This window comes from Salvelinus namaycush, chromosome 20, assembly GCF_016432855.1.
Source record: "Salvelinus namaycush isolate Seneca chromosome 20, SaNama_1.0, whole genome shotgun sequence".
In the NCBI taxonomy this organism is placed as follows: Eukaryota; Metazoa; Chordata; class Actinopteri; order Salmoniformes; family Salmonidae; genus Salvelinus; species Salvelinus namaycush.
The window spans coordinates 10,697,625-10,712,989 of NC_052326.1; the positions used below are offsets into that span (position 1 = coordinate 10,697,625).

General features: G+C 41.1%; 1 protein-coding gene across 1 annotated transcript; it reads left to right on the forward strand.

The window, feature by feature from the left end:
• The first annotated feature begins 686 nt into the window (after window positions 1-686).
• LOC120065025 (60S acidic ribosomal protein P2-like) lies at window positions 687-14,794 on the forward strand. Its single transcript, XM_039015675.1, has 5 exons — window positions 687-818; window positions 7,774-7,897; window positions 8,035-8,083; window positions 14,347-14,433; window positions 14,661-14,794. The coding sequence occupies exons 2-5, from the start codon at window positions 7,775-7,777 to the stop codon at window positions 14,738-14,740; spliced, it is 339 nt and encodes a 112-aa protein (XP_038871603.1). The 5' UTR covers window positions 687-818; window position 7,774; the 3' UTR covers window positions 14,741-14,794.
• The last annotated feature ends 571 nt before the right edge of the window (window positions 14,795-15,365 follow it).

The window sequence follows — 15,365 nt, forward strand, 5'->3', positions numbered from 1 at the left end:
GAGTCTCCAGATCCTTTAGCTCACGTAGCAGACAAGACCTGCTTTATGAGATGCTACAAACCCATGGGAGGATTAGACAGACGGGTATACAGATAAGATTTACTTGGGTCCCAGCCCATGTGGCGGTGGAGGGGAACGAGGCAGTTTATGTACTGGCTAAACAAGCACTTAGTAGTGGGGATGTTGATGTTGTAGTTTCAATGAGCAAGGCAGAGGCAAAAATCCTGATATATACAGTGATGATGAAGAGATGGCAGGCGCAGTGGAATAGAGATACTAAGGGCAGTCATTTATTTCAAGTACAGAGGAAAGTCGGGGAGGGGCGGCAGGAAGGGACAGAAGAGAAGAGGATATTTTTATACGATTAAATGTGAGACACAGCCGGTTGAACAAGACCTTAAATGTGATAGGAAAGCATCCAACAGGAAAGTGTGATTATTGACAGGAAACCGAGACCGTGGAGCATGTATTGCTACAGTGTGGGCAGTATCAGAGGGAAAGAGACGCTGAGATCTAGTATGAGGGAGAAGGGGATACAGGAAATTAGTTTAGAGTATATTGAGTTGAACGTCATTCGATATAGTCTCAAATATTTTGTTATCTTTTTTAAGAGCGACAGGGCTGGCAGGTAGGATTGAGTTTTTCACCTGTCTCTAACCCACACTCCAGTAAAGTAGGTGGCGGTAATGCACCATAACGTTGGATGCCAACTGCCGATAAATCCCACCGAAGAAGAAGAAGACGACGCGAGACTCTTCCCCTCTCTCCCTTCCAGAAAATTCAGCGTGACTGACGTTTCGTGTCTCTATAGACTTAAAGTAAGTTCATCTTTATAATACGTTTTAGACCATAAACAGTTGATTTAGTGTTTGCAGTATTATAGTTAAGTTGTACTAATGTTCAACCATATTGTCAGAAGTCATTCTGTACAACAAGAATGTACTACTTTAGCAAATAAAGAGCACGTGCTAGTGTTCAAAGCTAAGGCCGAGAGGCTAACGTAAGCGAGCTACACTAGCTGCTAACATGACACCATTGCATGAAATATCATTAGCACCACGAACACATGTTACAGTCTATCTGTGTGTGAAATCTTACTCCTTTCATAACATTTTTACAATTACCCTTTTGTTGCATCATTGACCTGAGTTTTCACGTGTCATGAGTCTAGTGAAATGCTAACTTAATAGCTAGTTAGTTATTAGCCGCGCATGCTCCGATACTATCCCTCTCTGGTGCTTGCACGGCATGCTAGCTATGCATTTATGACAGTAACCTGGTATTTATTAGTTACCACGGTCATAATTATGGCAAAACCCCAGCTATTTAAAACAATGTACCCTTAGCGTAACCCTAACTTTAACCACACTGCTAACCTTATGCCTAAATTTTAAATTAAGACTAAAAAACTATTGTTTAATAATATCGAGCCATTTGTGACTTTGTAGCTGTGGTAACTAGTGACAACCTTAGTTTGGTAAACGCTGAACTAGCCAACTAAGTTCCAAGGAGTGCACATTTATTTTGTTGCCCAAGCACTAGACAGCTGATTGAAATATTCAAAGCTTGGATGTTGATTATTTCTTTATATATATTTTTTATTAAAAAATAATAATAATCAACTGTTGTGCAATTGCAAAACCAAAATGTGCACCCCATGGGGTCCCCATGACTGAGTTTTGGAAACCCTGGGCTAGGTAACAGACATTCAAGAAATGACCAGTATTTTATTAATTAACTGATGCAAGCATGTAGATTATAGTCAGTGTTTTCCTCTAGTGCTGCTATACAGCTGATTATGGACACATTTTCAGCTGAGTACTTTTTCCACTTTGCTAGTCAGAAAAAAGTCTGCTGGGAACTCTCCTGCTAGAATGCACAAAATGCATCTTCTAGCAATCTGTTTATAGGACAGGTGCCTGTCAGTCACAAAGTGAGCGCTGACAGGGAAACGGCTGGTTTGACAATCTGTGTCCTGCCTCTCGGTACCTGGGTAAGTGTTGTGTGGGCTGTTGTTGCAGTCAAATTTCTTTACATAGGAGGAGAGAGCACACTAATGCCAACTGACACATTGGCCGTGAGACGCATCTGACCCTCTTCACACGCTCACATGGCGCTCCTTATTTCTCACGAGTTGAGGGATTTACTGCTTTTATTTTCTAATTAATCTGCTATATGCGGTGCATAAACTTCTCAATTGTGCCTCAATCATTTTTGAATTCGTAACATATGATATGCGCCTGCAATTCCACATAAGCATTGTAACTGCAGCAGCTTCACCAGGGAGAGCCATAATTTTCTTGCCACCGCACTAAACTGCGGCAGATTGAAGCTTGGTTTAGTGAGGGTTCTGGACCAAAGCAATTGGATGCACGTTGGTGAGGAAATTCCCCAAATTATTTGAGTGTAGCCACGGCAGACTGGACAGGAGCGTTTGTTCGCTGATCAAATTTTATGGCCTGAATGCATAGTGCCAACTGTAAAGTTTGGTGGAAGAGGAATGGTCTGGGGCTGTTTTTCCATGGTTCGGGCTTGGCCCCTTAGTTCCAGTGAAAGGAAATCTTAACGCTACAGCATACAATGACATTCTAGATGATTGTGTTTCCAACTTTGTGGCAACAATTTGGGGAAGGCCCTTTACTGTTTCAGCATGACAATGCCCCTGTGCACAAAGTGACGTCCGTACAGAAATGGTTTGTCGAGATTGATGTGGAAGAACTTGACTGGCCTGCACAGATCCCTTTTCAACCTCTCCCTGACTGAGTCTAATACCTATATGTTTCAAGCTGACCACTATAGTCCCCGTGCCCAAGAAAGTGAAAGTCATTTAGGCAGGTTACCATCGCCCCTTGGCACTCATGTCGGTAGCTGTTAAGTGCTTTGAAAGGCTGGTCACGGCTCACATCAATACCATCATCCTGGAAACCCTAGACCCACTCCAATTCGCATACCGCCCCAACAGATTCACAGATGACGCAATCGCACTCCACATTGCCCTTTCCCACCTGGACAAAAGGAACACCTATGTGAGAATGCTGTTCATTGACTACAGCTCAGCGTTCAACACCATAGTGCCCACATAGCTCATCAATAAGCTAAGGTCCCTGGGACTGAACACCTCCCTCTGCAACTGGATCCTGGACTTCCTGAATGGCCGCTCCCAGGTGGTAAGGGTAGGCAACAACACATCTGCTACGCTGATCCTCAGCACAGGTGCCCCTCGGGTGTGCATTCTTAGTCCCCTCCTGTACTCCGTTCACCCACTACTCCTTGGCCAAGCACGACTCAACACATTAACCTCTCTTGGGTACGTGAGGCGTTAGCGTCCCACCTCTTAAACAGCCAATGAAACTGCTGGGCGCCAAATTCAAAAAAAGAAATATTCATTATAAAAATTCAGAAAACAAAACATATTTTATATAGGTTTAAAGATGAACTTCTTGTGAATCCAACCACGGTGTCAGATTTAAAAAATGCTTTACGGCGAAAGCATACCAAACGATTATTTGAGAACATTGCCCACTAGACAAATCATTACAAACAGTAACCAGCCAAGTAGAAGAGTTACACAAGTCAGAAAGAGATAAAATTAATCCCTTACCTTTGATGATCTTCATATGGTTGCACTCAGCAGACATTCATTTACTCAATAAATGTTCCTTTTGTTCGATAAAGTCTCTTTATATCCAAAAACCTCCGTTTTGTCCACGCGTTTTCTTCAGTAATCCACAGGCTCAAACGCAGTCAAAACAGGCAGACCAAAAAATCCAAATTGTATCCGTAAAGTTCATAGAAACATGTCAAACGATGTTTATATTCAATCCTCAGGTTGTTTTTAGCCAAAATAATCGATAATATTTCAACCGGACAATAATGTCGTCAATTTAAAAGGTAAACAAGAAATGCTATCTCTCGGACGCGCGCATGAAAAAGCTCTGACACTTTAGGGTCCACTCATTGACTGCTCTTACTTCCTCATTTTTCAGAATACAAGCCTGAAGCCTGACTGACATCTAGTGGAAGGCATAGGAACTGCAATTTGAGTCCTAAGTCAATGGATACTGTAATGGCATTGAATAGAAAACTACAAAACCACAAAAAAAACTACTTCCCGAATGGATTTTTCTCAGGTTTTCGCCTGCCAAATCAGTTCTGTAATACTCACAGACACTATTTTAACAGTTTTGGAAACTTTAGAGTGTTTTCTATCAGTTATATACCAGTTATATGCACATCAGATCTTCTGGGCCTGAGAAGCGGGCAGTTTAATTTGGGCATGCTTTTCATCCAAAATTCTGAGTGCTGCCGCCTACCCTAGAGAGGTTAAGTTTGATGACGACACAACAGTGGTAGGCCCGATCACCGACAACGATGAGACAGCCTATAGGGAGGAGGTCAGAGACTGCCAGGACAACAACCTCTCCTTCAACATGAGCAAGAAAAAGGGCTGATCAAGGACTACAGGATATGGTGGGTCGTACATCGACTGGGCTAAAGTGGAGCGGGTCGAGAGTTTCCATCACCAATAAACTATCATGGTCCAAACACACCAAGACCCACAACGACAACACCTTTGCCCCCCAGTAGACTGAAAAGATTTGGCATGGGTCCCCAGATCCGCAGAGTTATACAGCTGCACCATCGAGAGCATCCTGGCCAGTTGCATCACCGCCTGGTATGGCAACTGCTTGGCAGCCGACCGTAAGGCGCTACAGAGGGTAGTGCGTACGGCCCAGTACATCACTGGGGCCAAGCTTCTGCCATCCAGGACCTATATACTAGGCATGTCAGAGGAAGCCCCAAAAAATTGTCAAAGCCTCCAGTCACCCAAGTCATACTGTTCTCTCTGCTACCACATGGCAATCAGTACCGGAGTGCCAAGTCTTGGTACAATTCATCAAATGGCCACCCGGAGCGTTTACATTGCCCCCCCCCCCCCTGTTTTTACACTGCTGCTACTCGCTGTTTATTATCTATGCATATTCACTTTACGCTTACCAACTTGTACAAATTACCTCGACAAACCTGTACCCCCAGACATTGACTCTGTACCGTTACCCCCTGTATATAGCCTCATTATTTTTAATTTAGTACATATTTTAACTATTTTTTTGACCTGCATTGTTTAAGGGCTTGTAAGTAAACATTTCACGGTAACGTCTACACCTGTTGTATTTGGCGCATGTGACAAATACAATTTCATTTGATTTAATTTATTTATTTATAATAAAAAAAATGTATAGAAGACTAAAAACACCCGGAAATCGTCTCCAAGATATTCCCACTCATAATAGAGACGTGATCGTATACAAATTTAAGCAAGATTTGAAAGTATTGGGTTATAGTCAAATAGTATATCTGTTTTCAGAATTATTTGTAATTAGCTTTAAAACATTTTTTTTTGCCATTGGGGTTTACCCAGACACACAACCCCACCAACTAGGTGTGAAGCCAAATCACTCCCAAGATACAATCTTCAAAAGTGCCCAGGGAGCATGAATTTGAACGTCCCATATAATGTGGTAACGATGAGTCGAAATCATTTAGCCTATTGTTTTCTGACACATTCATGTATTTTCTTTACTGGCCTATCGGGTAAAGGTCATGCTATTTGTATTTGAGCGAGTCCTAACTTCTCAAGCAGGCTGATGCCTTCACACAGCAAACGCAAGCTGTCCAAAGCAAAAAGAAAAGTGCCCATCAATCTACTTGCTGAGCTTATTTATTTTAGGGGAAGTGATTTACAAAAGTAAACCTTCAATATTGAACATAATAGCACATTGCTGGCTACTGTTGCAAAATGAAAGATAAAAAAGACACCTGGCATTCATTTGGCTAGCCTACTGTAGCCATGTCGATAACAGTGTTGACAATGGAGTAGTCAGTCAACTGTTGCTTTTGTGTAGCAAAGCCCATGTTTAACACCTGCTTCATTCTTCAATCATACCTGTATTGCAGATAGCTGACAAAATAACTCTTAAAGAACCAGTGCTGTCATAAATCGAATTGTCTTGTGTTATCTTATTGTACAACAGCTGATGAATAACACTGTAAAAGTGTGAAAACATTTGATCAGTGTTATTTCCTGATAGTTGCTGGTTGAAAATACATTATAGTATTAGAATGTACCAGAGGCGGCCACAAATAAAGCTTGTTCTGCAAACATTTCTTAACCTGTCTAGGACTGCGGAACCCCTTGCCAACAGCCAATGAAATTGCAGGGTGCCAAATTCAATCAACATAAATCTCATAATTAAATTCTCAAACATACAAGTATTAGGCACCATTTTAAAGATAAAATTCTCGTTAATCCAACACAGTGTCCGACTTCAAAAAACTCTTTTTGGCGAAAGCAGAACATAGCATTATGTTAGGTCAGCAACTAGTCACAGAAAGCATACAGCGATTTTCCAAGCAAAGAGAGGAGTCACAAAAAGCAGAAATATTGATAAAATGAATCACTAACCTTTGATATTCTTCATCAGATGACACTCCCGGGACAACATGTTACACAATACATGTATGTTTTGTTCGATCAAGTTCATATTTATATCCAAAAACCTCAGTTTACATTTGGCTTTGCCTCTAAAACATCCCGTGAATTTGCACAGAGCCACATCAAATCACAGAAATACTCATAATAAACATTAATAAAAGATACAAGTGTTATTCACAGATTTAAAGATATACTTCTCCTTAATGCAACCGCTATGTCAGATTTAAAAAAAAAAATACGGAAAAAGCAAACCATGCAATAATCTGAGTACAGCGCTCAGAGACATTCACAACCCAAGAATAGCATTATAAATATTCACTTACCTTTGATCTTTGTCAGAATGCACTCCCAGGAATCCCAGTTCCACAATTAATGTTTAATTTGTTCCATAAAGTCCATAATTTATGTCCAAATTCCTCCTTTTGTTAGGGCGTTTAGTAAACAAATCGAAACTCACAAGGCGTGGGCAAGTCCAGCGGAAATGTCGGACAAAAATTCCAAAAGGTTATATTACTGGTCGTAGAAACAAATCAAACGATGTATAGAATCAATCTTTAGGATGTTTTTATCATAAATGTTCAATAATGTCCCAACTGGAATTAATTTGTCTGTAGAAAAGCAATGGAACGAGAGGTAACTTTCTCATGACCGCGCATCACGAGCCCGTGGCTACTGGTAGACCTCTGACTCATTCCCCTCTCATTCAGCTTCACAGTAGAAGCCTGAAACAATGTTCTAAAGACTGTTGACATCTAGTGGAAGCCTTAGGAAGTGGAAGATGACCCATACCCCACTGTATATTTTAAATAGGGGCTGAGTTGGAAAACTACAAACCTCAGATTTCCCACTTCCTGGTTGGATTTTTTCTCGGGTTTTTGCCTGCCATACTCACAGACATCATTCAAACAGTTTTAGAAACTTCAGAGTGTTTTCTATCCAATACTACTAATAATATGCATATATTAGCATCTGGGACTGAGTAGGAGGCAGTTTACTCTGGGAACGCTTTTCATCCAAACGTGAAAATGCTGCCCCCTATCCATAAGAAGTTAACCCCCCACCTCCCAGTACTGGGGAGCCTGCCTTACTACTCTTTCTATTTGGCTGGGTACTCCATGTGCTTGTGGAAAACACTGTAGCCATTGCTAATTAGGCTACTCATAACGTCACATGGACTCTGGGTACTGCCAATTTGAATATCCACAGAATGCATGTCACGTAGACCAATATAGTTTATAATCCAACTAATAGTTTTTTCTTCTCCATATCTCTTGCAGAATGCGTTACGTGGCCGCTTACCTCCTGGCTGTGCTCGGTGGCAACACCAGCCCCTCCTCAAAGGACATCAAGACCATCCTGGGGAGTGTTGGAATCGAGGCCGAAGCTGAGCGCCTAGACAAGGTATGGCACCGTTTAGGGAGATGCTGTTTTGATAAGATAAACTGAGTTACTTTTGTTTCCTTGGACACTGTTGCATGATGGAGGCCTCGGTTTACACAGTAACTGGTGATGATTAGAACCTGAATTTGTTTTCACAGGTTGTCAATGAATTAAATGGAAAAGACATCAATGAAGTCATGAACTCTGGTGAGGCATTTTCCCTTATGTCTTTGATTTGACTCGTGAGTTCATGCATGGTCATAGCTACAGAATTGTTAATGTTACAGATTGGCTAATGGAAAGCATCGCAATGAATTTTTCAACTAACCTGTTCTTGGTGATACTTTCTTTGTTCTCGATTCGGTATATACCAGAGATTATTCAGAAAGATATTAAATCCACGTTTTATATCGAATGAGAAATGCCTCTTGCATTGGTGTAGATCTTAGTTTTTTGTCGCACTGTGTGATGCACTGTCATCTACTTCTACACGTGTCCGCATCGTGTAGAAACGACTTGTTCCTGCAAAGATGTTGGGAAATGCAAGATGTCTAGTAGCTAAAATGGCAAGGGAACGGCTCACTTTGTGCAAAACGTGGATTTAATATCTTTCTTTATATTCTTTGATTTTTGGAGAACCACCTGCAACTGTGCATGGACATTTATAAGATACTCTTTTTACCGAATCAAAAACGAAGAACGTATTGCCAAGAACGGGTTATGTTTCCATTAGCCAATCTGTAACGGGTTCGGAGCAATACATACCGTACATCCTGTTAACAATTCTGTAGCTCATTATGCCTGATTTACACTATAGGGTCAACCCAAACTGTACTGTTGGCTGAGCTATTTTCTCAGTACTTCTTGCTTCGGCACTATAGTGTGATTGGCTTTGGTCTAGAGCTGACCCCATTTAGTCGACTGGTCGATTGTTTGGTCGATACGCTGTTGGTCAACCAAGATTTCTTTAGTCGAACAGTAGCAATTTATAAAAAATAAATACACCTGTCGGATTTCCCCTGAGTGGACTGATCCATTGTGGGGGACGTGGGGATGGCACAGTCCATCAGTCTAAGACGTGCTACTGAAATTGTATATGGTTATATTACATAAGAACAATTATATTAGGTCTATAATCAATAGCCTTACTGTTAAATGTGCCTGGCTTCACAAATCATCAATATATATATACAGAAATAAGACAGATCCTGCTTCTGTTGCCTGTTTGAGTATTTGGTTAATAGCCTACTGATTCCATGAGCACCAAATCTCACACAACGACATAGCAAGTAAACCATTTGGCAAATTCGGCTGTTTTTACATTTTTTTGCTTTGGGTAAAATAAAGGCTTTACCAAACAACTTCTGGTATGATTTATTTCCTGTTTACCATGTTCAAAATTGTCGTAAAAATTATATTTATAATAATAACTATTTTTGCTATTATGGTACGCTTATACTTAGTGTTTACATTGTTCCAAGCGGCCAGAAATGATATTAATCCATACAGCATCAGTTTGGAACACACAATATGCAGGCAGTGCTTGCTCCTTACCTTTTTCTTGATCGCCAGTATTTTCCACAACTATTCACATTTATTCCCCACATCTGACTTTTCCCTCTGCCTGCTGAGCAACCCTTAAATATTCCCCCGTTTCGAGGTAATTTGTCATGTCCTCTGCATCCATTTTGCTGTCACATTGAGTTATTTATAACCAATTTATTGATGTGATATGCTATAGGTTAGGCCCTATTGTTTCCTATTCGGATGGGATTAGTTTTACTGGGGGAGGTCGGATAAATGTAATTATGTGCACTAGCACAAAACACCACATCTCTAATTTTTGTCCCGTCCGACTCTGTCAATACATGGCAGGAAAGTAACAATTCCAGACAGAATAACCTACAGTTTTTTTGCAAACTCCAAGGTCCTCTGATGGTACTAGCCCCGTGTGAATCGACATCCCTGTGTTTTGAGGAATGTCTGAGTTTGACAGGTGTTGCTCGTGGTTTGCGTAAGAAAACGAATCGATAAATTTAACTAAATGCTGCGCATAAGCTATATTTGAATGGCCTACATGTAGCCTATCAACTTTCAGTGAATGTGTTTGTTTGTTTTGTGTGTATTAATTGAATATTGCCATATGCATCAGTAAAAAATATTGAGCCTATTTAATGCAACCCTTGCTGTTTAGTAGATTGCAAAGCAGCATGCAACCGAGCTAAACGTTTGGAAATGATAAGTTAACTTTCTCATCCATTGCCTTAATGCATCAAGTGCAATTGCACTGTTTAGTTCACATCTAAAGGCTGGAGGGCATTTAGGGCATACTGAGGATCGCTAAAATATCCTAATGATTATGATCACACTTCCTCAATTCAAATATGATGGCGACACTATAGGAAAGATGGTTCGGTATGGTTTAGAAACTCGGGAACCAAGCTAGAGTTATCCATGTGGCCTGATCACCTAGACATGTTGAAATACTGTATCTTCGCGCCCAGAATAAAAACTTCCAGGCTTCCGTCATAACTGTCAATTTATTTGAAAAAAAGAAAGAATTACAGGGGGCAGTTTGGGGGGAAAACAAATCCTGTCCAAATCATCATCATCATCATCATCATCAATAACAGACATTCTGAAGTAATAATTTCATAACCAACGTTCTCTAGTAGTACTAGTCCTGTGCGAATAGGTTTTTGGTCACGTGCATGCAATGCATACATGCAGTAGCGTGCCGTGGGCCTGGGGCCTGGGCCTTCAGTGAGGTCCTACACAGTCCCACCCGAATTAATCCACCTCTTATTACAGAAACGCAGTATAACCAGGCGTTGCGTCACCTTGAAATTTACATTTTTATTCAGAGAATTGCAGGGGAAGAGTACAATACAGTACAGTTCAACTAATAGGCAAGAACATAGTCGAGTGCAACAGAGTTATATTAATATTCTTCTTCTATCCATTTCTGGTCCACAAACTTTGAGCTTTAAGTCCCCAAAAAAATAAATACAGTGTGTTCACTAAACAGCGCATTGTCGCACCCAAAGCAGTTTCACCGTGATGATAAAGACACATAACTATTCACTGAAAATAAAAGAAAGAAAACAAATAATTTGCAACATAGGCTATTTGCCATTTTATTTTGTTAGGGTATTTAATATTAACGAAATAAAATGCGAAACATACATACACATTTAATAAAAAATAACATGCATTGTATGCCTACTCACCAAAGACTGATTATTTGAACACAAAATCCTTCCTCCTTTCTTTCCTCAAGAAGACTTCAATGACTCTGTTGTACAGTCTATCTGTGCATTTTAGTTCCACCAATAAGTCCTTTTCTATCGACATGGAGGCTAATGCTGAAAGCCGAGTCTGTCCAGTAGCATTTCTGGAATACGTTTTGATTCGCTTTAAGGCCGAGAATGACCGCTCGACAGAAGCCGTGGACACAAGGATAGTCACTGTCACACATGCCAATGTGTAAAGTTGCCCCATGTCCTCATTCAGATTTTTCTGCTTAAGGAAATCAAGGAGATCAGAGGGACTTTTCCCTTCAAAATCAGTTATAGCATACATTACAGTCAGTTCTGTTTTTAGCTTGGATAGGTCGAACAGTGTTCCGTGACTCTCTGTTAAGCTGGAGAAGGCTGTTTGCGGGAATTTTTTCCGGTAGGTCTGAAAGTGCCGGGGGTCCAGGAGGGAGAGAAACATTAATTTTTCGTGGTCTTGAAACCTGTTTCGTATCTGGCAAAGAATGTTGTCCAGAATATTGCTGTGGAGTTGTTGATAGTATGTGCGAGGGTCTCCTTGTGCTGGGCCTCTGCGTGCGTTGGGTAAACTTGAGATGCGCGCTGTGTCATCGTAGATTTGACTGAACCTGCACCTCTCTCGCTCAATTGTGTCACAAAACTCGTTCACCCTTGTCAGGCAGAATTGTACATCCAAAGTTTGTTTCTGTAGAATTCCAAAAAGCACATCCGAATAATTAAAAATCCCATTGAATGTTTCAAGCAAAAAACAAAACTCAAAATCATCCAAACGTGCATTAAATCCATCAGCCATAAGCACAGTATCCCCGTCATGGTCATCATGATGTTCCAGTAAGTGGTTAAACAGCTCCTTTAGGGCAACTCTCTTTTCAAAGACTGCATTGACCAATCTAGATGTATATTGCCACCTCGTTGGTGCAACCTTAGGAAGACGACGCTTGCAGATGTCATCCAGCAGTTGCGTGCGCTTAGGGGATCGTGAGAAAAATGCTGCAAGGCCATTGAGGTTGGCAAAGAAGACCTTGCATTCTTTAAGCTTTGAGGCTCCTTGAGTCAGTACTAAATTTAGTCGATGTGCATAGCAGTGAATGAATAAGGCCATCGGTGCCCTCTCCTTAACTTTAGCCTGCACCCCATTGAGTCCAGATGCCATGACTGCTGCGCCATCAAAACACTGTGCCACAACTTTATCCAGACTACATTCATTTTCCTCCAAGAAACGGAAAATAAGAGCGGCAATGTCATCAGCTCGCTTGCCGCTTGTCACATCTTCAAATCGGATAAATCGCTCCTTGACTCCTGTGTCCGCCACATAACGCAGGACGAGTGAGAGCTGTGCTGCATTTCCCACATCTGTTGTCTCGTCCACCATAACAGCAACAAAGGGAGCTTTTTTAATCTCCATTTTGATCTCTTCTCCCATCACTTCAGCAATAGCATAAATTAGGTCATTTTGTATTTTGCCGGACGTCCCAATGAACACTTTGTTAGTGGACAGGTGGTATTGTAAATCTGTGTTGCTTTCAGAAAGAAAAGAAAGAAGCTCCACGTAGTTCCCTTTGTTTGTGGAGTCAGCACTTTCATCGTGTCCCCTAAAAGAAAGTTCCTGTTTACCCAAAAACATGACACAATCAATGAGTCTTTTCAATATTTCCCTATTTTTCTTCACCTTTTCATTGTGCAGCTCCGTTGCCCTGCGCGATTGTTCATTGAGCTGTAGATCCACTCGGGTGTCCCCAAAAGTTTTCAAAAGCACCATTGCTTGTAAGTGCCCAGCCGTACTTTGGTGTCTCGTTGCTGCCTTGGTTAGACAACTCAAGTTTGCAAAGCCAGTGTGGCTCCAAACACCAAATTGATCACTTGCAAATAATAGGCATTCCCAGGAGCCTGTGAGCCATTGATAGCGCTCGTAGTTGGAACTTTGAAAGTGGCGAACGAACCCGTTTCCCGCCTGTGACAGGCTTTGTAGCATCGGCGTCGGGCGACCTCTCCTTACAATGTCTAACTTTTCTTGAAAAGTTCGTCTTGAGAATGGCGTTATAATTATATCCTCGACCAAATCGATATCTTCTCCTCCTTCCGCCATTGTGGGTTGAAAAAACAGCTTAGTCGTACGCAAATTAATTCGTTTATCAAATTCAGTTTCCTAGTTCTGAGGATCTGCATAGACCTGCCCATAGGACCTGCTTCTCAATATTGGTAATCCAATCAAAAGACGTGCACGCACTACGCCTGCTAGCTGGCTCCTGTGTAACACTGGAGCCAGCCAGCAGGCGTACAATAGCCAACTCTAAAGCTGATTGGTTGACACTAAATTTTCATTTCCATTCACTTTAAGCTACAAGCGCCCGCACTGTTGATTCTGAAGGCCTGAGGGCAGATTTTAGACCCCTGGCAACACATGATGGCTGAATATGATTGGATAAAAGATCTAACATAAAGGCCAGCCCTCCAAATCTCAACCTGGGGCTGGAAGCAGTGCAACCAAGAGGAAAGCTATGAAATGAAGAGTATAATTCTTACTCTGGGGAATAATTTAATACATATTTGTGGGAAAATATATTTAAAAAAATATATATATTCTGATGATGTTTAGGCCAGCAGAGAAGGCCTTGCAGGCCCTGACGGCCCACCACTGCATACATGTCACGTAAAGAGAGCAAGGCTTGAGGGAATGTTTTTCCAAAACAAATTGGGGATTTCGCTAACAGAACTTCTCAGTCAGAAATGGGTGTAATTATTTTGCAGTTGTCCCAACACGGACAGCGCGATAAACACTTTGATGTTTTGTGGTGGTCGCTGCAGCAGGGAGGAGAGAGGCAGCGGGTGCTAGTCAGTCACTCACTGTCTTTCTTGCACAGCAAGTCTGAGCCCAGCACTATCAAATCAATTGGTGGTCAAACTCCCTCTAGTCATTTGTGTGTCTTAATTATTTCATCAGACAAGTTCAGTGAATATAGTTGATTTAATTAAAACACATAGGATGTGTCAATATATGGAAAAATACACGTAAAAAAATGTAGACCAATCGATTGGTCAAAAGAACAGACGACTCTTGATCAAACATTTTTTTTTGCCAGGGACAGCCCTACTTTGGTCGATAGATTGCATATAGGCGCAAATGTCGTCGGTCATTCATTCACTGTTCACGTTAATTTGTTACCTGTCAATGAATTGGTCCTTTACGCTTTGCAGGCCTCTCTAAGTTGGCCTCCGTGCCAGCAGGTGGTGCTGTGGCAGCTCCTGCAGCTGGCGCTGCAGCTGGCACTGCTCCTGTTGCTGGTAAGATCAATCTCTCATGTCTCTCCTTTTCTCACATCACATTCCACAATAGGGTGCCAAACATTTCAATGGACTGAAACACATTTCTTTGAAAATAATTGCATTAAAAAACATAGTTAGAGGAAAACGCTTGTGCTTGATATTAGACACTGTGATTCCATTTCTGGAAATGAACTATGCGGATAGACTCCCAAACATGAAGCTAACCTATGTTTGTGTGTCTGCAGCGGAAGAGAAAAAGGAGGAGAAGAAAGAGGAATCTGAAGAGGGATCTGATGACGACATGGGATTCGGCCTCTTTGATTAATTTTTCTTCCGTGAGAAGTGAAAAAACAATAAAATTTGAAATTGTTACCAGAAAGCCATCGCTTCTTTTTTTATATATATGTTCATCACTTTGTCATTATTATAACTGTTCAGTATTGTAGGAATGTTACAACGACACAAACACTGTAGCCAGCAGCCTACTAAAATATTGACCTTTGCCTGAGACAAACTTAGTCTGGCAGAACAATGGTGTTTATTTTGAGTACCAAACTGCATATTTTTTTGTGGCAGTTAGAATTTGCCGGTGCTGCAAGAAAAGGGGAAACCTTGTTGGATTATAAGATATGAAGAACTGTAAACACCTGGGAGACCTGCAGCTGGTATGGGTTTTGTCTTTGTTTTTCAACCTTGATTCATTGAATAGCATGAGTTTTACTGTTGACACAGTATTGTTTAGAATCAGCAAGTCTAATTTGATTTTTTTAAACTGGTAGAATATATTTTGTTTACTCGGTGTCTTAACTACTGCAAATATTTAGACTGAAATTACACCAATATGTTCTTTAAAATCTACATATGAGCAATAAGCGATCTGTCGAACTATATCCCTAGTTCTAAGAATAACGAATTGGTTGGTGTGCTGCACACTTTTACCAATATCCAAG

Coding starts and splice junctions, on each gene's coding strand:
- LOC120065025 (XM_039015675.1), top strand. CDS start 7,775: ATGCGTTACGTGGCCGCTTACCTCCTGGCTGTGCTCGGTGGCAACACC. Junction 7,898..8,034: donor AAGCTGAGCGCCTAGACAAG/GTATGGCACCGT, acceptor TTGTTTTCACAG/GTTGTCAATGAATTAAATGG. Junction 8,084..14,346: donor CAATGAAGTCATGAACTCTG/GTGAGGCATTTT, acceptor TACGCTTTGCAG/GCCTCTCTAAGTTGGCCTCC.